The sequence below is a fragment of the Drosophila guanche genome, unplaced genomic scaffold, assembly GCF_900245975.1.
Source record: "Drosophila guanche unplaced genomic scaffold, DGUA_6, whole genome shotgun sequence".
Lineage (NCBI taxonomy): Eukaryota > Metazoa > Arthropoda > Insecta > Diptera > Drosophilidae > Drosophila > Drosophila guanche.
In genome coordinates this window covers 15388620-15412132 of record NW_022995743.1, presented here as the reverse complement: position 1 = coordinate 15412132, position 23513 = coordinate 15388620, and the positions used below count along the sequence as shown (strand labels likewise).

The 23513-nt window shown below is 42.2% G+C and overlaps 4 protein-coding genes, 2 long non-coding RNA genes and 1 other non-coding gene across 7 annotated transcripts; 3 read left to right on the top strand and 4 right to left on the bottom strand.

The window, feature by feature from the left end:
- Positions 1 to 208: 208 nt before the first annotated feature.
- On the top strand, positions 209 to 6118 carry LOC117592456. Its single transcript, XR_004574528.1, has 2 exons — positions 209 to 1515; positions 1583 to 6118. It is a non-coding gene; the product is annotated as an uncharacterized LOC117592456 (long non-coding RNA).
- On the bottom strand, positions 2250 to 2570 carry LOC117592455. The gene is made up of 2 exons (XR_004574527.1): positions 2438 to 2570; positions 2250 to 2375 (listed from the first exon to the last, which is right to left on the bottom strand). It is a non-coding gene; the product is annotated as an uncharacterized LOC117592455 (long non-coding RNA).
- Positions 6119 to 10573: 4455 nt separating the features above from the next.
- LOC117588253 lies at positions 10574 to 12484 on the top strand. The gene has a single exon (XM_034279394.1). It carries the CDS (start codon positions 10574 to 10576, stop codon positions 12482 to 12484), a length of 1911 nt encoding a protein of 636 aa, XP_034135285.1.
- Positions 12485 to 12543: 59 nt separating this feature from the next.
- On the bottom strand, positions 12544 to 14337 carry LOC117592660. Its single transcript, XM_034286605.1, has one exon. It carries the CDS (start codon positions 14335 to 14337, stop codon positions 12544 to 12546), a length of 1794 nt encoding a protein of 597 aa, XP_034142496.1.
- A 211-nt stretch (positions 14338 to 14548) lies between these two features.
- On the bottom strand, positions 14549 to 15860 carry LOC117592659. The gene is given in 3 exon segments (XM_034286604.1): positions 14549 to 14629; positions 14631 to 15038; positions 15087 to 15860. Coding segments are annotated over 3 exon segments (1263 nt in total).
- Positions 15861 to 18122: 2262 nt separating this feature from the next.
- Trnah-gug lies at positions 18123 to 18194 on the top strand. The gene has a single exon. It is a non-coding gene; the product is annotated as a tRNA-His (tRNA).
- Positions 18195 to 20050: 1856 nt separating this feature from the next.
- On the bottom strand, positions 20051 to 21319 carry LOC117591392 (thioredoxin-related transmembrane protein 2 homolog). Its single transcript, XM_034284641.1, has one exon. It carries the CDS (start codon positions 21190 to 21192, stop codon positions 20359 to 20361), a length of 834 nt encoding a protein of 277 aa, XP_034140532.1. The 5' UTR covers positions 21193 to 21319; the 3' UTR covers positions 20051 to 20358.
- Between the last annotated feature and the right edge of the window lie 2194 nt (positions 21320 to 23513).

Genomic DNA, 23513 nt, shown 5'->3' with positions numbered 1-23513 from the left:
AAAACAACAAAATATCATTTACTGCACGGCAAATTTACTTCAACAAGAACACACAGAGACACACACTCACACAGACACTAAGACACACACACACAAATAAGAAATTATTAACAAATAATATTCAAAACTACTATTTATTAAACGTTGTTAGCATCAGAAAACAAGAAAAAAATAAATGAAAACGAAAAAGAAAAAGAAAAAGAAAAGCAAGAATAAGCAAACTGATGAAAAATCGCTGTAGTGCAAAAGCAAAAACTAAGAACAAAAACAAATTGTAAACGAACATTGAATCTTATTTAATTTTAAGCCAAGTTTTGCAGCAGACGAACAAAAAGACAATTCTCAAATACATGAACATTAACTACCACAAAACAACAACAACAACAACAACAACAACAACAACAAGAACAGCAATGCCACAACAAATACAAAAATATACGAGTACATACATAATACTACAATTATTTGATCTTAAAGCAAAAGAAAACCCAGAATACCAAAACCGAAAAAACAAATAAATGAAAAACTTAAACTTATACACAAAAGAAACTCGAACGAAAACCTTGTTTTATTTAAGAGCAAACTTCGATTCCTTCGATTTCAACTCACTTTACTCACTCTGCCTATACCTTTATCATATTTACAGTTAGCAACTACAACAACAACAACAACAACAACAACAACAGCTACAACAACAACAACATTTAAACAACAACTAAAGATAGAGTTCAGTTAGTGGCCGCATTACAACAGCAACAACAACAGCACCACAGTCACCAAGCCCCCAAAAATATATCTACATATAGAAAAAACCTCCTAAAAACCACCAAAAACCAATCCAACAACAGTAACAACCACCTCCATCACAACTACAACAACAACAACAACAACAAAACCAGAACAAGAACAATAACAATAACAATTCTAAGAATTAATTAAGTCGCGAGCCAATTGATTGTCCTTTATTAAATTCTATTTTGTTTCGTATGTTTGTATAATAGTTTGCCAATTTGTTGCTCTTGGATACTACTCAGTTAAGCCTCACTTCTGTTTCCTCCTGCATGCGGTAAGTAATTACGAACCAGCAATTACGAACCATTTCATTGCATACCACACGAACCAAAGAAAAAAATCGAAAAACTCTCGATCAGGAATGTTAAACAGATCACTGAAAGGAAGGGTGGTGGTGCCTTGGAGTCAAACTTTCGAGCAGTTTTTACATTTCTGCCTATATGTAATGCAGCCTAAAAATCTAAACTTCGGGTTCTATTTGTTCATATGGTTTAGCCAATGCATAACCAATCCAAGTCATACAATGTTATTCAATATTTTACTCTCTATATTTCAACCGTGAATCGTTGGAAAAATTAAATAAAGTTCCATAATGAAGCGAGCGTAATAATCTAATTTAGCATCGAACCATTAGCTGCTGGTAGTGGGCATGCAATACAATACATTAATTAAATCCAGCCATTCGACAAACCATCTAGTGATTTCAAATGAACACAGCACAGAGTTGGCGCAGATAGCATACAAATTAAAATGTTCCCAACATTTCAGCAAGCAAATTTACTGGTTAAAGCTTCGCCCTTTCATGAATCTGGTCTTTGGTCTTTTAGATGTTTGATAATTTCGGCGTAAATCGACTCGACAAATGTTTGAACTGTTTGTTTTGTGCCCCATCTTCCCCTAATCGTTTTCTGGTTGAATGATTTTTTTGAATTGCATTTAGCATTGTTTAATTAAAAGGCCTGACCGCCTGGCCGCATGCCTGCCGGCCGTGCCTCTCTTCCGACCCACCTAATCTGAGGGAAAACTTTTTTAAGCCCACCCCGCTACGATTGGAAGCAGCAGCATTACCGGAAAGAAGGGTCAATCGTTGGTTCAGATAATCATTTATCAGCCGACTTGGGGCACATGCGTGCAGCCAATCCGGCAGAGCCACCCATCTGAACAAGGCTGAAGCAGTCATCTAAATGCCAAAGCCATGTCTTTGGCCGTGGCTCTCTGTTTGTGGCTCAATAAATTATTTACTTAAGCTCAACCCTATGCAAAGTAGCAGATTGTCCATTGGTAATCCTTTGTCTATTATTTCATTTCGAATCCAGACAGGAGAACGAGAAACCAAACGACTTACACAAATATTCCATTTAAAATGCATTGCGTTTGGCTTTGTTCATCTCGGGTCTTAGCCCAGACAGTTTTCCTTCCATTGTCATTCCGTTGAGCCCGTTGTTTTCCCTTTTTCCCCCTTTCAATGGGTTAAGCCTGTATTTACCTATGCTCCATTTATTCTGTTTCAGCAGAGACCACAATGCTGTACCAGTAGAGAGATAAATGTACATACATAAATGCACTGCTGTTTCTTTATTTATCTGCCAGGACTAATATTATTTCAGTTATTTTTTGCTGTCTTGTAGTTGGCGTTAAATTGCACTTCACATGTCCGGACCATGCCTGTGGCCGGACTGATTGATTGATTGCAGTGGCTGGCGCTCGGGCAGCCATGACAAATGCCAAACTGTTTGTCCACCCGAATATGCAGCAAAGTGAAATAGTTCAAATAAATAAATTGCACTTGCGCAAAAGTGTTTTTGGATTGGCAGCAAAATATGTCTAAAAAATGGCTAAATATTCGAGTTTTCGCCGTCATATACCTTCTGTCGCTTCATGTAATGCATTTCTAGAACTCATTTCCAAGAGCTTATTGACTGATAATCTTCACAGTTACATACATAGACACACACACATACACGTACACGTACACGTACACGTACACGTACATGAAAGGTAATGCCTGGAGGAGGGGTTGGAGAGAAAGGCTAATAGAAGGAAGCACTCGAAATGCAAGCAAAGGGACCAAATATGAGTTGCCACATTAAGATGATTGAGATTTTATGATTGTTTCGTTAAAGTTTCATTTTGTTAGGGATGACATAACACAGATTTAACATATAGCCTTGATATACGAGTGTGCGTGTGAGTCCTTGAACATTTATGGGATAAACACTCGCTGGAAGCTTTGTTGGAAACAAAGTCCAATTGTAAATAACGACAGCCAATGACCACAAAATGTAAATTAAAATGTTGAAAATCGTTTGTAATCCTAAAATTAAAGGACATCCAAAAGTGTCTGCACATGATTATAGCCAGCTTTGGGGGTTCATTTGCTTTGTATGTATCATTTATTTTGTATTTTTATAAATGCTTTGCAGGGAAGTGTGAAAAGTATGCAAACAATTGTAAAATAAAACTCCCACAGAAGAAATGAAAACACATTATAGGTACACATAGGTATAAATATAAGTGAAACATACACGGAAAGATGTTGAAAATGATTCTCTGTAATTTGCTCAATTCACTTTTCCAAGTGATTTATTCCCATTTCTTATCCAGTATTTCCGTGCATCACAAATGTACTCAATGTATGTAGGTATGTACTCCTAAGCCAAACACACACACACACACATAAAGGCATACAAAATAAATATAAACCAATACAATAAATGAGAATTACACCAACCTAAAGGAAGATGAATAAATGTGAGTAATTAAGGTTAGAGTCAATTGCCTCTCAATTATTTTAGAAAAGTGCACAATAATTATTGGATATACAGAAATACATATATACATAATTACATACATTTATGTAGTTGATTTAGATAGAACTACGCGTAGATGTAACTGCACCAAAGAACACTTTTATTTACAATTCTGGTGTAATTATAGAACTATAATTTATGAACTTAAGCAACTCGAAGTTCGGCCAAAAGCATTTCACGATGCGAGCCAACGCGGATGATCCTAATGTCAATTTCAAAGTAAAACTTAAGTAATACTAATAATGAATATTAATGAATACAAATACCTAGGCTAAGACATCACACAATTCATGTGCAAATCGAGTTACTTTAGCCCAGAAAATGCCAATTAGTTGCATCGATGTTTTCCATAAATGTCTGCCTCTGAGGCACATGCATACTTACCTGGGCGTTGGCATACATACTACACACACATACATACACAACATAAAAAAATTCGCTTTAAAGAGCCACGCCCTCCCAAAAATACATATATCACAGCGTTGTATAAAAGCCAAACGAAGCAATTTCAAAAGCGTGATTTAGATATTTGTCACCACTACATAAAAATACATGATTCAAATGTGATTTTGCTATATACATATACATATACATATACATATACATACATACATAAATACATAATAAAGATACAACAAAGTAAAATAAATTTAACTGTACTGTGTTAACTGCGAGACGGCTTGTGTTAGCGGTTTTAGGTTTTAGGGTTTTAGGGTTTTAGGGTTTTAGTTTGTGTAGCCAAATGTTTGAGAATGTAAGGTAGGCCGTTTAGGGTAGAGTAATAGAAGATACAATACATACACTACTACTGTCAATGCCGCCAAAGCCTTGCTCCCTCTGTCTCGCTAATTCTGCATTTTAATTGAACTGTTGTTTAGAATTCATTCCACTGACTAAATGTATAAATGGAGTCCAAATAAAAGCCACCGCCTCTATTTCTAAATAACTTAGAGAGAATTGTGAACAAATTGTGTCTAAACATAGTGCATATAAATATATATACATACTATATATATATATATACATAACTACAACTATTATTGCAACAACTACAACTATATACCATAAAGCATACATAGGTACATATGTATGTATGATGTGTGTAACGATAGGATATACAAAAGAGGAGGCCGACAGTATGCAGTGCAGATAAGAATGTATGCTGCATACAGCAAAAGCATACACAGAGAGAGAAGGAGGAGTACAGCATATATACAGATATTATACATACTTATAATATACAAGCATACCAACCGCATGAATACTCTTGAACTATATACATACGTGTAGATATACATATACCATATACTATGTAATACCGATATGCTAATCCTTTTGGACAACTTTTTCGATGTTGCTACTTCGAACGATGAACGATGAACGATGAACGATCTTTAACCAAAGAACAATTGATAGCCAACAATGTGTGAACAGAGTGTGGACGGACATAGAGCAACAATTATAAGTAGTCGAATTTGTAAATTGTGGTGCAACCTGGTCAAGTATAAAGCCAAATTCACAAAGTATTGAAATCCGAGACGAACAGCAGTTGCAAAGCAAACCCCATTTCCAATCGCTCAGATATTCCCATCTCGAATTGTCTTGTTTTTTTTTCGTAGCCTGCTTGCCTGCACACACACACACACACACACACACACAGCTATCTACTCGTATAATTTCCAAAAAACTACCCACCAGCTGCTCTTCCAGCAAGATGCAAACCAAACTATACAACAAATCCCTTTCCAAGCAGATATCTTGTACGAGTCGATATCTACCAATGAATGCCATCACTATGAGAGAATCTCTTCTAAACGCTGACTGCAGAATACCACCACGTTAAAATTAACTTAAAGTAAAAGTAAATACGCTAAGGGAGGCCAGGCCATCTCCACTCGAATATATTTTGAATGAAATATTGAGCGGCAGCAGGCCAGGACGCCGCCAGCCTCTGTAGTGCACCCTCTGTGTGGTGGAGGCTGAGGATGAGACGGAGGCGGAGGCGGCTCCCATCAGAAAAACATACTTAGAATGTACGAGTAAACAGTAAATTGAATAGCATATAAAGTATATTTTATTAGTAGCGAAATTGAACAGCAGTAACAGTAACAGTAAAGAAGGAGTAAATGTTACGAATTAAACAAATTAATAATAATTATTGTATTTAGCAGTAAGTGTCTATGAAGGTCATGTAATCTAATGCATAAAATGGCAATTAAACCAACAAAATGTTGTTAAGTTTTCCGCTTTAAGTGTCAAATTAGCCAAAGATTGTAATTATGATAAATGCTTAACGAATAATAAATAAATTATTTAAATGGGTGTTAATATAAATGGATACTTTAAAGGCGAAACCATTTTAACTGTTGGCGCATAATTTTAATTGTAAAGAAATTATTTAGTTATACAACGTTTTGCTTTAACGAGAGATTTTATTTATCTTTTAATAAACTAAACAATACGATAATAATACAAGAAGCTAAGGCACAGAGATGACTTTAAAAAAGAACAAATAAATGATAAATATAAATATAAATATAAATAAACCAACCCAAAAAAAAAGTCCAACAGGCAATTAAATAAATTTCTAAATGTATTTCAATGTGTGGCGGCAGATGCTAACGGCAGAATTTACAAAGTCATAACAAATGGTACTGCAGATCCAAACTACAATACAAATTAACAGATGAAGATGAAAATGAAGTGTTATGAAACTTCATGCAGACAAATATTGTAAAAGCAGCCCCAGAAGCTCTATTTCAAATGCGACAAAAATAAATATAATACGATATTAAATTAAAATTTATAACGAGAACTTTTCATTTGGTTGTGGTTAGTTGTTAATGTTAATTTCTCTTCGTCTATGCTCTTAGTTCTCAGCCATTATCTCGTTGGCTGTACACAAGCCTCTCCATCCGGAACCATCTGCAATCGTCTGAGTTTATCTCCTGTTCAGGATCCGCGTGGCTTTAACTGCTGCGAGTGCGGCAAAAACTTTGTCATGCCACTCGACATCCCTCCGGCTGCTTGCTGGTGACAACGGCGCGCGCTCCTGCGGTGGCAGCGGTTTAATTTACCCATTTCAAACTGTCCTGCCAGGCCACATTTCAAATGCACACAGACCACCGGACAAACATGCAAGTGGCGAGGGCCGCCACTGCAGTTGTAGAAGAAACACTTAATGAATGGCATAGCCAAAAATGGGCATCCCTGTACCTACAACTCTTCCTGCCCATCGGTTGCATGTCACTCTTACATGGTGCAACAAAATGTGGTTCCATTTCGAGTGTCATAACAAACAAAAAATACTCAATTAATAATGTTCAGTGTCAAACTATGGCACTTACCAAGGCACAGATTGCACAGACAATTCCTTTGCCTAGAAACTCTGAGCATTACGCAGTCAATGTTAAAGAGATTGCCTTTCCGACTCGCTCTCTGGGCAGACAGAGGGATTCTAATTGACTTTTCCGAAACTTTGGTTGCTGATCAGCAGGCAGCAAATGTCTTCATTAGTTTAATTGCAAACATTATTATTGCTCGCCAGAAAGTTGCACTCGAATGCTGCACCGCTCCAGACAGGAAGACCAGCCAAAAGCTTGACTCATTTGGCTAACGATTCCCATCTGGACGCGGTCCGTGCGCGTAGCAAGCAATTGTTGCTGGGCCCACAGAGTGAGAGATAGAGAGAGAGAGAGAGAGAGACAGGGAGATATATAATGAGGCAAAAGGCCAAAGCAAGCGAAAAGGCGTGAAGCCAAAGTGCGATTTTTTGTGTGTCTTGGTTTACTCTGTTTTTCCTCTGCATAAAATGGCATAATTATACAGAGCAAAAGAAATCTCCACCAGCTGCCAAAATGCCATGCTGTCGAATAAGTGGGCAAACTTTTAAGGGATGCTACTGCAATGCCTTAACTATTTTTCATTTAATGTAGTTAATAAACATGTTCGTTCGCCCATAATTAAGAGTCAGAAAACTACTATTGCCAGAAGAACCCTCCTGCTACTACCCTAAAAACAAGATGCCTTTCGTCAAGGGCATACAAGAAGTAAACTATTGTTCTTCATCAAGGAGAGGTATAGCATAGCGTGCAGCGATTTGTAACCAGGTAAATTCTCTAAGATATATATTTAGCTAAGACTTGTTTATTTGGAGCGTGTGTTTTTGTGTTCTTTCTTTGCCAAAATTAACATAATAATTAACAAAAAATGCATATTTCATAGGTTCTGATAGGGGACCCGCCTGGTTTTCCCCACATAGTCAAGAGTTTCTTTCCTTCTATGCATTGAGCACTTTCGGAGGTTAACGTATACGTAACGCGATTACTTACGTGCCTGAGGTACGGCACGAGTATTTGTTGCACCGAATATCACTATGGTCTTTGGCACTCTTGTGCACTTTCCTTGCAACACAACGTAAATATTCCCTTGATGGTAAATCAGCTTTACTCTTCTTTCCTTCTCGTTATCCTTTTGCTTTCACCTCCCCAGGGGCAGAGGCAGAGCCCATTAAAGTACGCATCAAAGAATACGGAAATTGCCTTTTTTCGGAGCTGCACCTGCAGCTCATAAGTTAAATATTGAAAATTAGCTAAAGCTGAGATATTAATGTGCAAATTGAATTTTTCTCTTAAGCGGATTGCATTGTCTGGAGCTCCTTCGAGGAGACTGTGACTCCCTTGGTCAAAGTTGCTGCTCTAGCTGCTCCTTGGCTTCTGTAAACGGGAATATAAGCACAAAAATAATTACTTTTCATTAACATGGGCAGTCAGGGCCTATTGCTTGCACCTGTTCTCTCTCTCTCTCTCGATGCCGAAAACTGAACGGGCGGATGGACAAATGAACGGACAACATAGCGGGTGAAGCAGGAGAAGCGGAGGGTAAATTAGAAAATACATTTTTCAGCATTAAAAACTGTTCGACGTGCGGAGATTGCGGTAATTTCGCTTAACAGTTAGTTGCTCGGCACACGGGCACGGACACAGACACAGATGCCGACACACACATCGACACATGCTGCTGCTGCGGTGGCAGTCAAACACACCTGCTGCTGGCCGATGTTGGCAGATATGGGAACTGGCACGAGGCACTCGGAAAGTAACCAACCATGGGGGCAGCACTAAATGTCGAAAGTGCAGCCCCCAGCGGCGGATGGGGCAGCAGCTGGCACTTGACATGAGCCACGGCAGGGAGCCACAACTCGAGGGCTTTCTCTCACCACCCTCGCGTATTTCGCTTCCGCTTAGAAATGGCAAAAACTCATTCCATTCCATTCCCCTACCCACTCTTATGCACAAGTAGCGACATCCGTGCATGTGTACGTATAAATCCTTGAAATATATTGCAACTAAAACGCAACAAAATGAGATACAGACGAGAAGAAACATGAGACCAGGGACCCCAAAGTCAGAAAGCGCTGGCGGCTGGCCAAATTGATAACTTTATTTCAGATTGTGTCGACTTGACTGGCATCATAACTGACGTGAAGATGCACGCGTGTGCTGAGATTATGTCTCAGATAATTAGCTTTGGTTTGTGTTAATGTAAAGTGAAGCTACTAATTGATGCCTTGACCTATAGGACCCATGCATAAAGGCGGAAAAAGGGTATTTATAGGACGCGTTAAGTTCCACAATATGGGGCTAATGCTTGGCAAACTTGAACGCTTTTGGCGAAAACAAGAAAAACGTTAAGAAATAAAATAAAAAGAGAGGCCTCTGCTGGTGAGTTTTGAAGTGTCTTCCAGGGTCTTCCTTTCAACTAAGTGTAGCTCCAGGTGTCGTACAGCTGGCCGTGTTCCCACGCATTTGGCGGTGCCTTGGAAGAACACAATGGCAGCATAATGCCAACCCGAAACAACTGCCGGGCTTACGTAAGCCTTAGATGATGATTTTGACAAATCATTCGGCAAACAAAGCAAAGCGAAAATGTTGCTGTCAATAAGGCACAAAGGGCGACTAAGAGGATGAACCCTTGGCTGCATCAATCATAAGTAATTTTAAGCCGCAAAGCATTTGCGATGACTTTGTGTGTGTTTGTTTTTGTGTTTGTGTGTGTGTTTGTGTTTGTGTGTGCGCTTCGTGTATGCGTACCTAATTGCATTAGCCAGGCATGGCACGGGCACGGGCATGGGCATGTGGCCTCAAATGCCAAGACTGCTGGCTAGTGGCATTTGCGCCAATTATGGAGTTTTGCGGCAATTAAAATTTAATGAGCACTTGCAATATGGCAACCCGGCAAGGGTCAGCAACGTTTAGCAGCGAGTCAGGCGCAAAAGCCATTTATATATGTATATCGAGTGACGCACAAACGAAGTCAAAGGATTGCATACAAGTGTCTAAAAGAAAGGACATATGTGTATGCTCAATGCAGATATCAAGTATGGGCCTTTAATCTGTTGAATATTAATGAGGTTCAGAGCATACCTAGCATGTAACATCTATTTCTTTCAGTGTATTAGTTTTTCTGATGGCAGGCGTGTCGACGTGCCGCAGGTGGCCAGCCGATCGCATGACCTGCACCGATTTGTCCAATTATATAGCTCTTGTGGCATAAACCGCTAAATGGCAAATATGCCTGATTTGCACTTGAGATAAAGTTGTTTTAGGGGTCTATAGGAGTTCATAATGAATACGAACCCACAACTAGCAGGGTCTCGATTAAAGCCAGGGGCGCAACCACCGAACGCGGGCCCCGGAAACAATGATGCAAGTACTTCCGTTTCCATTTGAGTAAACACAAGACTATTTAAGCAGCAATTTAGGGGATAAAAGTTAAAAACCTTATTTGTGCCCTGTGCCGTTCCTGTACAATTTGATGGCCATAACTGACATGGAGAAACTCGAATTGTGCCTTGTTGATGAATGTGAGATTATTGCTCACGCCCCGCCCGAACGTTCGCCCCCACATGTACATACATGGCGATGCGTCCTTCAACTTGTCAGTAGCCCGTTGGCATTCGTGCAACCAATATGGACAATCAAGCAGCAGAGCTCATACTCCAGGAGCGGGTTCCCATTGGAGTCCTGTTGCCACAAAATGGCACTGAACGCGGCAACGTGCACTTGCTCAACACCACATTCGTCTTGGAACTGCTGTTTGAGATTACCCAGTTGTATCACTTTAAGAACTTTATTTTCTACATTTCGGAGAGACTGGATCTGAAGAACAAGGACTCGCTGGACTTTTTTCACGACTTCTGGTCAACCTTTCCCCTGGCTCCGAACTTGATCATAACTCGGGACTACCATGCCGCCATTCCGATGGTTCAGTTTCTCAGTACTCCCTCCCTGGTGATGGTCTACACAACGGAACGTGACGACCCCATTATGGAAGTGGCAGCACAAACCATGAGCGGAATTCGCTGGCTCAAGACCATCTTCATACTGTACCCCTCGCTGGACACTCGGGACTTTGAGGAGAGTTTCGACTCGTTTGCACAGTTCTCCAACGACATCAAGGACTTCTACGACTGGGTGTGGAGCAGGCAGTTCATTAACACAGTCCTGATTACCATCAAGAACAATGTGTTCCTGCTGGATCCGTATCCCACGGCGACAGTGGTGAACAAGACAGACTCGTGGCGAGCCGAGGAGTTCTTCAAGAAGCACAGCAAGAATTTGAAGGGTTATGTGGTGAGAACGCCCATCCTGTATGACCTGCCGCGTGCCTTCAAGTCCGACCGGCCCACCAATAGCTACGAAAATAACTTTGTACACGGCACCAGCGGCAACTTGTTTCTGGGTTTCCTCGAATTTGTCAACGCCACGATCCTGGACACCAGCACAAACGTGTCGACGAACTATCTTAACCTAACGAATCTCCTGGATCTGGTGGCCCAAGGTGTGTACGAGACGCTAATCCACTCGTTTACCGAAATGCTCGGCAAGTACGTGGTCAGCTACAGCTACCCCATTGGCATCAACGACTGCTGTCTCATGGTGCCGTTCCTGAATCAATCACCGACCGACCAGTACATGCGGGAGGCGCTTCAGGACAATGTCTGGCTCTCGATAATCCTCTTCGTCTTCTACATAGCACTGGCCATCTGGTGGTGCTCGCCCCTGCGGCCGCGCGACTTCAGTACCGCCCTGCTGCAGTCCGTTTGCACTCTGACCTACATGGCTCCCACGTACATCATCAAGACGCCAACGTTGCGGATGCGCTACTTGTATCTGCTGCTCGCCATCATGGGCATTGTGACGTCCAACATGTACATCTCGAGGATGACCAGCTACTTCACCACAGCTCCGCCGCAGAGGCAAATCAGCACGGTTCAGGATATAGTCGAGGCGAATCTGAGGATCCTCATGATGGAAGTGGAGCACGATCGCATGGCCAAGTCGCCGCGGCAGTACCCGGCCAGCTTCATGCAGCAGGTGGATGTGGTGGAGAAGCAGGTCCTGGACACACACCGGGAGCCATTTAACACAAGTTTCGGCTACACTGTAACCACCGATCGCTGGGAGTTCCTGGACATGCAGCAGCTGCACCTGCGGAAGCCCATCTTTCGGCTCACGGAAATCTGCGAGGGTCCCTTCTATCATGTGTATCCCATGCATCGCGACTCCCACCTCCGCTCGCCCATGAAGGAGTTCATTATGGTGGCCCAGCAGGCGGGCCTCATGGATCACTGGCAACGCGAGGCGTTCTGGGAAGCCGTGCATCTGCATCGCATCACAGTTCCCGTTCACTATGAGGAGCCGTTCGCCCTGAGTCTGAGCTTCCTCTCGAGCATGCTGCGTGCCTGGTGCCTGGGTCTAGTGCTGGCCGGACTCACCTTTGCCATGGAGATGAAATGGTACGAGTATGTGACCTTTCGGCGACGCGATGCTTTCACCCGAAAGCCAAGATCCTTTCTGAGAAGATTCATGAGAGTGTGAGGGAATTGTGCGTATATTTGTTTGTCTACTGCAATAAATGTTGTCAATGTTTAATGGTTTCATACTACTAAACAATTAAGCAGTTCCATGGTGAAGACAACTGCAGCTATGGCGCTCATCACCAGAAGGTAGATAAAGGCAATGGCCAAATGCTGCATTCCTGCTGCCGTGTACTCCTGATTGTCCGGGATGCGCTCGACGAGTCCGGCGTGCAGAGCAGCCTGAAAGCTGCTGCGAGCATAGAAGTTGAGCAGACCCGAGGAGTGGATGCGGAAGGTGAAGTATTCTATGTCGCGCCAGAGAGACGAGTCCATTTGGAGGGGAAAGGCCAGGTGGTAGGAGCCAAAGCAGATGTTGCTCAGCTTGAAGCGGCGCTGCTTCAGGTGCTTCTGCTGTTCGTCGAGGAACTGCCAGTTATCCTCTGTGATGAAGTAGGCAAAGGAGCTGTTGAAGCGTGTCTGATGCTGCACAAAGATGCCAGAGTCCACTGGCCGTAGCAGCTTGTGGAACTCCTCGGGCAGCTCCTGGTTAATCTCCAGCAGGAACTCCATCTCGTAGTCAATGATCATGACTGGCAGCTGGGCTCGCACAATGTCGTCCATGTTGTTGATCTGAGCGTGGAATAAGTTCACGGTGAGAATGCTGCCCAGAGTGGATGTGTAATTAGCGGAAAGGAAGAATCCATGGAAGAAGACCGTGAAGAGCAGCAGGAAGCGCAGCAGGGAGGGTCGCTGCAACTGTCCTTCCGTGGGTACATTAAAAATGTAGCAGAAGGAGCTCAACACTGCTGCATGTATACCCGGCATGGTGGGGCCAAACATCTTGAGCCACAGCAGCTCAAGGCAGGTCAAGGCAAAGAATGATCCTAGGACAAAGAACCAAACCGTCCAATCGAAGGGCTGCAGGGGGTATAGGTATGTGGAGACACTGTTGTAGAGCGGCACCATGAGGCACCACTGCACCACCAGCATGGGATAGGTCTTCTCCAGCTGATCATCCGCCCTGAACAGTGCATAGGCATGGGCGCAAAACTCCACCTGACGATCCCGGACCAGCTGCAGGGCCTGCTTCATGTTGATCACCAGTCCACCGAGGGCATCGGGTGGCTGCCGCAGCTCCCTTAAGCTGCCGTTGATAAAATGGACAAAGGTGTCTATTATCCGATATGTGCTGCCCTCGTAGTGTCCTCGGGACTCGAACAAATGCGGCAGATCCTGCCGCAAAGGAGTTGCGAAACAAAAGCCCTCCACATCCGAGCGGGCGCTCAAAACCTGCTTTGAGGCGAGGGCAAAGTATCTCATGAAATCCGTGCGATTGGAAAACTTCATGGAGGGAAACTTCGAAACGCCAAAGAGCTGATTGAAGCCATCCTCGGTCTCGAAGTAGACCATCGAATTGAAGAACTGCTCGTCGTAGGCAAAGCGCAGGAGATCGTGGACCGGCTTCATATCCTTCATGTCCACCTTCTGCAGCGGCATAATCAGCGCAAAGTAGAAGTGGCGACCCAGCAGAACCTTTCTGAACACCTCCATTATGGGATCATCCACGCCCGTGGTGAACACAAAGCTGATGTGGTTCCTCTTTGCGGGTGAGCGATTCATTCGCATCTCCGTGTCGTTGTTCACCACCGTCTGTGTAGCGGATCCTGCGAATGCCTCACCCATAAGCCGAACGAACTGATCAAGCTCATCCACGCTCTCCTTTTGGCTGACAAACCACACGATTTCCTGGAATATACCCATGCGAGAAAAGGGGGTCAATAGATTTTGCACGTATCGCGGATTCCAGCCATTTGTGGCCTGCACAGCTACCAGTGCCAGGAGACCGACTCGTAACAGCAGCGATGACTGCATGACTTGACCAATGAAGCTCCAAGAAATAATTGAACGGTACGCATTTCGATTTGTTACGCAGCTTAACCTCACCTCAGGCCCCAATGGGGGGAGCTCCCTGGACAGCAATTAAAGTCATGTAAATTCATTCCTTACACGTCAAAGAAGCCCTTGAGCATTCCCTTTTGAGCTCTTGTTCTGACAAAACAAAATGATTAATGTGTCTATTTGATCAAACCGATAACTGATGAGCCGAATTGTCATCGTAGCACTCAAAGCGATCATGGCGGACCCGCCTCGATACCCGCGTATCGTCGATGCACACAAATCTCAAGGCACCAGGCGAGAAAGCTTACGGGGAAGCCGACGACTAGCACCAGCCAGGCTGTGGTAAAGAACTGCAGATCCAGCGGCTCCACAGGGTAAGTGTCGAGAAAGATTTGGGCATAGCCGCCACGAACGGCATAGCGAAAGGCCACATCCTCCCAGTAGTTCCAGAGACCGGCCTGCCAAGCGTACAGAATGAATCGATCCAGCTGCAAGGCGAATGTCGCGTTCCTTCGCATGGGAATTGCATTGTAGAGGCCGCCGAAGCACACTGAGGACAAACGGAAATGGGGCTGGATGAGGACACGCTGCTGGCGGTTAAAGAACTTCCAGGTATCCTGCGTTACCACATAGGCATAAGAGCGCGAGGGACTCGCCAGCAGAGCCTGGTAGTCCTGTCAGCTGCGTGAATCGAACTGAGGCTCCAGCAGGGAAGTGTCGACAATAGGCAGCGAGCGCAGCTCCTCCAGCAACGACTCGGGCAGAATGATGGGCAGTCGTGAGATGATCAAATCCGACCAGGAATCAATTGGACGAGTAAACATTGGCTTCATGTCGTAGGCAGTCATGTGGCTGGAGTGATAGTTGGAGAGAATAAAACCGAGGATGAAGAGCAGTGTGTAGAAAAGATTCACGCGCAGTGTGGCCTGGCTCAGCCTTAGCTTCATGTTCATGTTGGGGCTGAACATCAGGATGGCCATGGCCTGGAGCATGTTCCTGGTGTAGGATCGGGTCGCATGCGCCGTCTCACGCCAGTGCAGATATCTGAGCAGAAAGGCCACGTAGAATATGCCAAGAAAGAGGGTGGTCCAGATGAACTTGCCCAGGGGCCAGACCACGTACATCCACTTGGGCAGCTCCGGGTCCAGCGGCACCATCACACAGTTCATCATCAGCTCCAGCGGATAGCTGTAACGCATTTCCTTCGCAAATGTCTCCTCCCTCACGGGTCTGATGAGTACCCCGTGCATCGAAATGTCATATTGTCCATTGACAATATCCTGCTCGACCGCAGACTTCTTGGGCAAGCTCTGCAACTCGTCCAGCAGCAGTCGATAGCGATTCACGTCGGCAAAGTTCATGGCCATCTCCATGTAGGGGCCACAGAAAAGCTTCTCCGCGGAGGGGCTGTCATTGTAGACAAACGCGTGAGGGATGTCGAAGCTATATGGCGACAGGATACTGCCATAAGCCGCCTGCTCCGTATCCGACAGCATTTTGTTGCCGACTATTCAGCTTGCCGTGCACCAAACCATATTTATAGTATATATATAGTAAGTTGTAAGTTACCAATTACCATAGACTGAGTTAGCAAAAACGTGTCCAACGCGATTCGACAGACAGAATGGACAGGTAAGACTCTTAGTACAAAGTTCATCAGTGATTGTTGATGTTTAATGGCTGGTTTTTGTGTCATTTCGATGTTTATATAGATTACAAATAATATTTGTATGTAAAAAGCGCCATGACGCTTTGACATGGCTGAACTGAGGACTGCAAAGTTATATGCCAATTTTCCAGAATTTAGTTGCAAGCATAGTTTCGGCGTGGGTGGGACTTTGTTATGTAGTCGTCATCGTCCGGTCCAGAGCGCAAAACCATCCGACCCTTTGCGCACTTATTGGAGCGCGAGTGCTTTTTTCCCACTCATATTTAATAAAAAAAAAAGCGGTCAGCTTTTTTCACATTTGAAAGAGCAGTTCATAAAAAAGCATGGGGCGAAAAATCCCTGTGTATTCTGTCTTTGTCTGGTCGGTGGATTTTCCGTTTCCATGTAAATACTTTTCAATGTGTTTGTTTGTCGGTAAAAACCCGAAACCACGAGACCAGCATTCATTCATCTATCCCACCCCACGCTTTCATGAAAAAGGAGAGCTCTCGTTTGCAAATAGCTCAAAAGTAAAAACAAAACTACCATTGAAATAATATTGTGCTTATGGGTAATTACAAAATCGTTAAATGCAAAAAGTTCTATACAACTGGATTGTTCAAGTTTCGGTTGGAGAGATTCGGTTATTGCAAATCGAAACTTTTAAATGGGAATGTCGAATGAGGAAGAGTTCAGGAAGCTAATGAGAATATGAATATGTGCTGCACGCGAGCTTATTTTACACTCATTAATTGTTCCGTAAAAAACGTTGTATTGGGCAGCTAGAAAAGATTGTTTGAAGTGAAATATTTACTTTAAAACTATTTAATGAAACATAGGGAGAACACACATATGTACATATTTACCATTGGTGATAAGAGATTCCCTATAAGCGTTGATATGTGTGCTTATCTCCCTCCTAGGGTTAGCAACTTTTGATAGGCGTCGCTGTGGAATTACTAACTCAAATGTCACATAATTGTATGTATGTTAGACAAATCCACAGCCCCTTGTGAAAAAATCAATTATACAACAAATATCCCGGAGGGGAATGCCATCAACGAACCTCATTAAACCATCATTAATTCAACTCGTACTCGTAATAGTTTTTATTTTAAAGAAATTATATTTATTTTTTCAGTGACCAACGAACTTGAATGAGCCATGCAGGTTTTTTTGAATGCGCTAATTACAATTTCACTTATTTCCATATGTACATATGTATGTATGTATGTCCCGCGGGCTTAAAACCAACATATTTTGGTATAGTGTTAAATATGTAAATATGTACAGTACAGTACAATACAGTTTAGCCTGCCTAAGGATGATGAATGATGATGGATCGGAGAGACATATCAAACATAAGGTACTATGTTAACGTGTACATTTTTACATATGTATTTATATCTATGGTTAATATTGTTGACTGCATGTTCCACTTAACTACGGATATTCATATTACACAAGCATGAAAATCAGTTCATACACAGCAAAGCACCCACCGAAATTATGCATAGTCAAATCAAATAAATTCATTCTTTCAGGTTCGGAAGTTCTTGAATTTTTTAATACATACATATGTACGTAGGTATTTTTAGAACATTTTACTTTCGGAAACCCAGTCTACCCCCCCTGTCTGCCTTTACGGCACAGTGTGCAATGGGATTCTGTTCTACGACAACCAACTGACAGCAACAGCAGCAGCAGCAGCAAAACACTGCTGAGAGCAAAACGATTTTAAATGCTGAGCCAAGCAACGGTGCCGGTTCCGGTCCCTCCCATTTCTACTCCAGCCCACTCCACTCCACTCCACCGACCTACCTTACTTTTTGTGGCCCCATTGCAAACTCAAATTAATTTATGATCCAAAATCTTGTTTATCGGCTGTGGTCTGTGTCGGTCTGTGGGTCTGTCTGTGGGTCTTTGTGGTCCCCACCGGACTGGGGTTTCTTTGGACTTTCACTGGTTGCTACTGCTGTTGTGATTGGTGTTTTTATTAAGAGCAGTTGTTGCTTGCTCCACAATCTTTTTGGAGAGCAAGAAGTGCAAGGCCACCGCTCTACATTGCTCTTGTTCGCCATTTGCAATGCTAGTTTCAAGTGTCTTCGTAGCCGTGATCGTCTAGTGGTTAGGACCCCACGTTGTGGCCGTGGTAACCCAGGTTCGAATCCTGGTCACGGCAATGCTGCAATTACGCATTGTCACGGAGGAGACACATCCTTTTTGTTTTTCTTTCACTTGTATTCTCTTCTAATAGACTATAATATATATATGCTTTAATCTTTTATTCGTTTTCCATTTTTATCAGCCTCTAAGATAAGGTATTTCGGATTGTGTATGTTATTTTGGTGGCTTTGTAAAGCACCTGTGCCCGGGACTGCTTTTCGTCCTTTGCTGTGCCCAACGACGGCTGGAATTGACTGGAATTTTAATTTAATTGTAAGCAATTGACAGAAATACACAAAATCCACTTCGGAGTGTCGACCAAACGATATTAAGACGCCAGCAGCTGGCGTTGACATAAAAACGCAATAAAAAATACGTCCCCAAAAACGAAACGAAACGAAACGAGTGATTTCGCATAGTCAATGGAAAAACGAAGCTGGAATACCCTTTTGTGCAGAATGCCTGTTAGTTAAAACATTTAAGTTACTTATAATTCACTTTGAACTTAATCGGAGGTATCTATGAATATTTTAATGATTGATGCGATTGCCTTTCTCCAAGTAAAAGAGGGTATCGTCGGAAAAATCACTCAAAATCAATTGAATGTGGCCAACAGTGTTTGCCTGTCCCAATAAGGAAAATCAAAGTGAAAATAACGACGACAATGCGTTTTGTTGACTCTGTGCAGCCGCAACTTATTGGATTTTAACCGTGAGAAGCTCTTGACAACATTTGGTGGGGGGTAGTCTTTATTGGAGCAGAGCGACTTCTGACAGCGACAGTTGGTATGAGGGCGCAATGATTAAAAGCAGGGACATAAGCCTTTATAATTGTCCGTAAGTCCTGCGGTTGAAAGTCTTGGGTTCTATCGCATGTCTTATTGAAATTCAACAGTTTGCGTAAATGAATCGCACATGGGAGACAATTATAGTATACAATATACAAGAGCACAATGGAATGGCCACTTCCATGCCGTTTCATTGAAAATAAAGTACAAATAAAAATATTAACCGCAAAAGCGTTGCTCCCATCTGCCAGTTTTTCCCTTGGCTCCTCCAGCCTCTTTTTTGATGTGGGCGTGTGTGCAGTCGCCTGTATTTATGCATTTATAGTCGCTCATCTGTGGGTCGGGTCTGTGTGCGACGAGTATGCATATTGAATGGATAAATGGGATTTGCGACTATTTCGTCCTGGTTCTGGCCTGGGTACGCGCTTGACTGGGCTGTAGGGTCCCCGTGTGCCACCCCAATGGGACGAGCAACACTCCGGAAGCATTTTTGTTGTGCCATTTCCATTGTTATACATTTTCGATTTACACACACGAAGCAATAACGGGCCCATTCAACCCCATTCCATTGTATATTTCATAAACAAGAGCAAATAGGCTTTCACGCGAAGTTTGTCCAACTAATTGGCACTTTACCATAACTTCAGTTTAACAAAGATCTCAAAGATCAGGCTCTACTTATCATAACATGCCGATTCAGAATGGACAATTATATTATTTTATATTGAATTATGCCAAAAATTGAATGCAACGATTTTTAGCAGAGATGCGAACCTTTGCTTTTTAGCGAGACTCGAACCCAGTATTTTTATATCGATAACTTTCACATTGGGGCCAGAATGGGAAGCAACCACTCATATATAAAATAAGGGATTGGTGAATTCGAAATTCTGATTAAAATATTTTAAAAATTCTGCAAAAAATCCGCTTTAGAAACATTGCTTTATTATCAAGAAAATGGACTCAAAATATTCTTCCCGTGCCGTAATCCTATTGTAGATGTAGACTACGGACGCTGTGTAGTCTGACGACGGGAAATTGTCACTTAAGTTAATTGGTTAAAGTAGCAAAGACAGTAAAAAAAGAAAAGTAACACATACTCCGTTGACTCATTCCACAATTTTAATACACTTGATTAGCTACAAATTAAATACATAAATGTCATTCATAAAATGGCAACGTACTGCCAGTACACGATTCAGTGACAGGTAGTTTCAATTATTAGTGTAGTTGTACGTGTCCTCGAGGCGATGGCAGCGACGTCGTTTTGTGCAACGACCACAAATTGAAAACGGTGGCAGACACCCAATAAATAAAAATAAACTAAAAACTAGATAAATAACAAATATTAGCACGTGCACGCTGAAATGAGATTGATGGCTGGGAGCAGTGACTACTTTGACTTCTTGGACTCCAGAGGAGACGTTGCCTTCTTGGCAGGTTCCGGCAAACGCTCAATGGCTTGCTTGTACAGCTGATTCAGTCCAAATGTTGCACGCACATTGTCGCTGGAGAAGAAGAACTTCTGCAGCTTTCCCTTGGTATCCACGCAGGGCCGACGGTCGACTTCTTTGCCCTGCTGGAACAGCACAACGGTGGGCAACTGGCGGGAGAAGCTACTGTCCGAAATGCGATACTTCTGCGCCACATCCGGAAAACGGCCAATGTCAATCTTTCCAAATCGAAGATGCTCTGCGTTGTACTCGTGGGAGAGTTCGGCAAACACGGGTGCGAAGTTGACACAGCTCGGATTCCAAACGGTGTAGAAGCAAATCAGCCAACTGGTGCGCTTGTCCCGCACCAACTCATCCTCGAACACCTGGGAATTGCGGAAGTAGGTTATGTGCTCGGGCCCTCGGTATGACGGTTCCGGCAGAACCATGCCAACCAGCACGCACATCAGAAGGAAGCCCAGGCCGAAACGAAAGTCTGCATAGCCCCAGAGTATGGCATTGGCCACCTTTGTGTAGAGGAACGATGACGACAGATAGTTTATCATGGTGACGCTGCCGGTTTTTCGTGACCGTATCATTACGACGATAAGTAAAAAGAACAGTATCTCTGCCTCGCGGCTGTCAAGATCGCAGACATCGTCCTCTTCGCCAAGGGTAAAGATGCGGGTGCATATAAATTTCGTCTTCTTCGAAAGCAAATACGACAGGGCCATCAATATATTCACCCAGTAGTAGGGCATTGCGAGTGTTGCTAGCTGCTTTTTCCACGTCATGATGTAGTCGGGGGCTGCCTTGGCCGAGTTAGGTTATGCTTTTAATTAACAATTTCCCGTGTTTTTCTTTTTCTTAATTTCGGCAGAGTGTTGTTAATTTTAGCAATTTTAGTGTTATCGATCAAATATACCGTCAGGGCCTTCTAAATATACCAAAATATACCATTGCATCTTCAAAATATACCGTAGTCTTAAATCAGATTCCTCAATTTTGATCTTCTGTTTAATATTACCAGATAGTTAGGTCTCTATGCTTTAAAACTGTAATTTTTCTCGAATCATCATTCAATTCTCCAAGAGATCGGATAGTTTTCATGACTTTCTTTCATTTGAATGTTTTCAAGAAATGTTACGTATTTGATAATATGTGGATGACCCACCGGTATTATAGTATGGGCGTTAGTGTTTTCTATTTTCATTATTTAATATTAAAATTACGTTTTTCCAGCTGCTTTTAAATATTAATTATGACTTTATCTTAGACTGACAAAAATCCCTATCGGGAAGAGAGAAAATCCGCGAGGGGCATTAGAAAAACCAAGGGGAGTTTCGATTCCCTATATTCTTGAATAAACCACAAGAAGTGGAATTTAACAGGCGGATGATTTTCATTAAATATACCCTTAAATTGAACTAATTTTCGTTGTTGAAATATATCCAATTGTTATTAATATATCATTAATATTACCCCATGGTATTATTTTACGCAATTTTAGTTATCGATACAGTATTCTCTGACCCTCAGAAAATACCGGAAAATCTTTACTGTTTTAAATTCCTTGATTTTGATGTTCGGTTTAATAATACTATCACCACCAAACACATAATTTAACCAGATAGCTGAATCAAGTTTCTAGAGGACTGGCTTATTTTGAGGACTTCTCTTTTATTGGTTTGTTTATAACGTAAGCCACTATTCCGGTCCACACACGGTCCACTATTTATACAAGAAATTGTAGGAAGCAACTCGATTCAGTTTGGAAATTCTACCAGAACACTTGTAAAACTGACCCGTAATAAAGTAGTTTGTGGTCGACGTTTTTTTAGTAAATTTAGGGTTTTTAGGTAAATTAGTTACAAAATTTTCTGTGCCATTCAATAGGCAGGGCTAAACTCAGGTGGTTATGCGTATATATTCTGGTATAACCGAACATTCAATAAAAATGTAGGTGTGAAACACCCGCTACCTACCCGTCGATGACCTGTGGACAGTGGCACGTTCAACAACCTGTAATACAAAATTACTTCGAAAGATTTATCAACTTCCTGCCGAGAACATTGCCTTGAAGAACTTAAGATTTACTTCCTATTACATTCCATCCCGCCATGTTCTTTGAAATTCTATATCGAAAATAAATACTTTTAATACTTTTTTCCGACTTTTTACGCGTTTTCAACTTTCAACCAATCAAAATTCAAATTTTAACCAACCAGTGTTGTAAGCTGCTCGCAGTTGCCATGGCTGGCGCCAAGCATTTGTCGATAGCTCGACAATTTAAATCACATGTTGTTGATAAGGTTTATTATTCTGCTTGAATTTATTACGTCAGATTTTTGCAAGAGTCATTGGCGGCTCGTTGAACTTTGCTGAGAAGGTATCTTTCAAAGATGACCGGGGATATTCATTATCAGAGCACACGCCTGCCGAAAATAAAATAAAAAATATGTTAATCAGCAGAACTGGCTGGCTCTACGTGATCATAGACAGACACTCGCATTATCAGTTGAACATTTGTATTTTTCGGACCTCCTGTTATTTCTTTTTTGTACCATTTTACCAAAGAGCGTGTTTGATGAGAATTCATGCATTATAAACACACATTACAGAGTATCGCCTTAGCTACAAATCTGCATCATGACTTTGTGGGAACATTGTGCAGAGATTAAGTTTTATAGTAAACACATTGCGCGTCACCCAATTCAATGATTAATGTATGATTGTATGCATGTGGTCGCGGGTCATGGAGATCGGATCACCCACCTACATATTAATGTAATGTATATGCTGGTTTTCAATGTTTACATTTTCGAGTGGTAAAACCCTTATAAAATGTCTGTACTATTTTCTCACAGGAAAAATGTATTTCGTAAGATGCACACGTACCGCGGAGAGAAGGTTTTATAATACATTTATTTCAGTTGTCAACAATATAATTATTTTACTACAAAAATAAATAAACAACCTGCACTTAGGTCAGTTTTTAATATTATCAGTAACGTTCCAGACCATACATTGTACATACATATGTATGTATATGTACATACTTATGTATTAATGTACGTATAGTATACATTTGAATGTCACTCAAACTGGTTTAAGC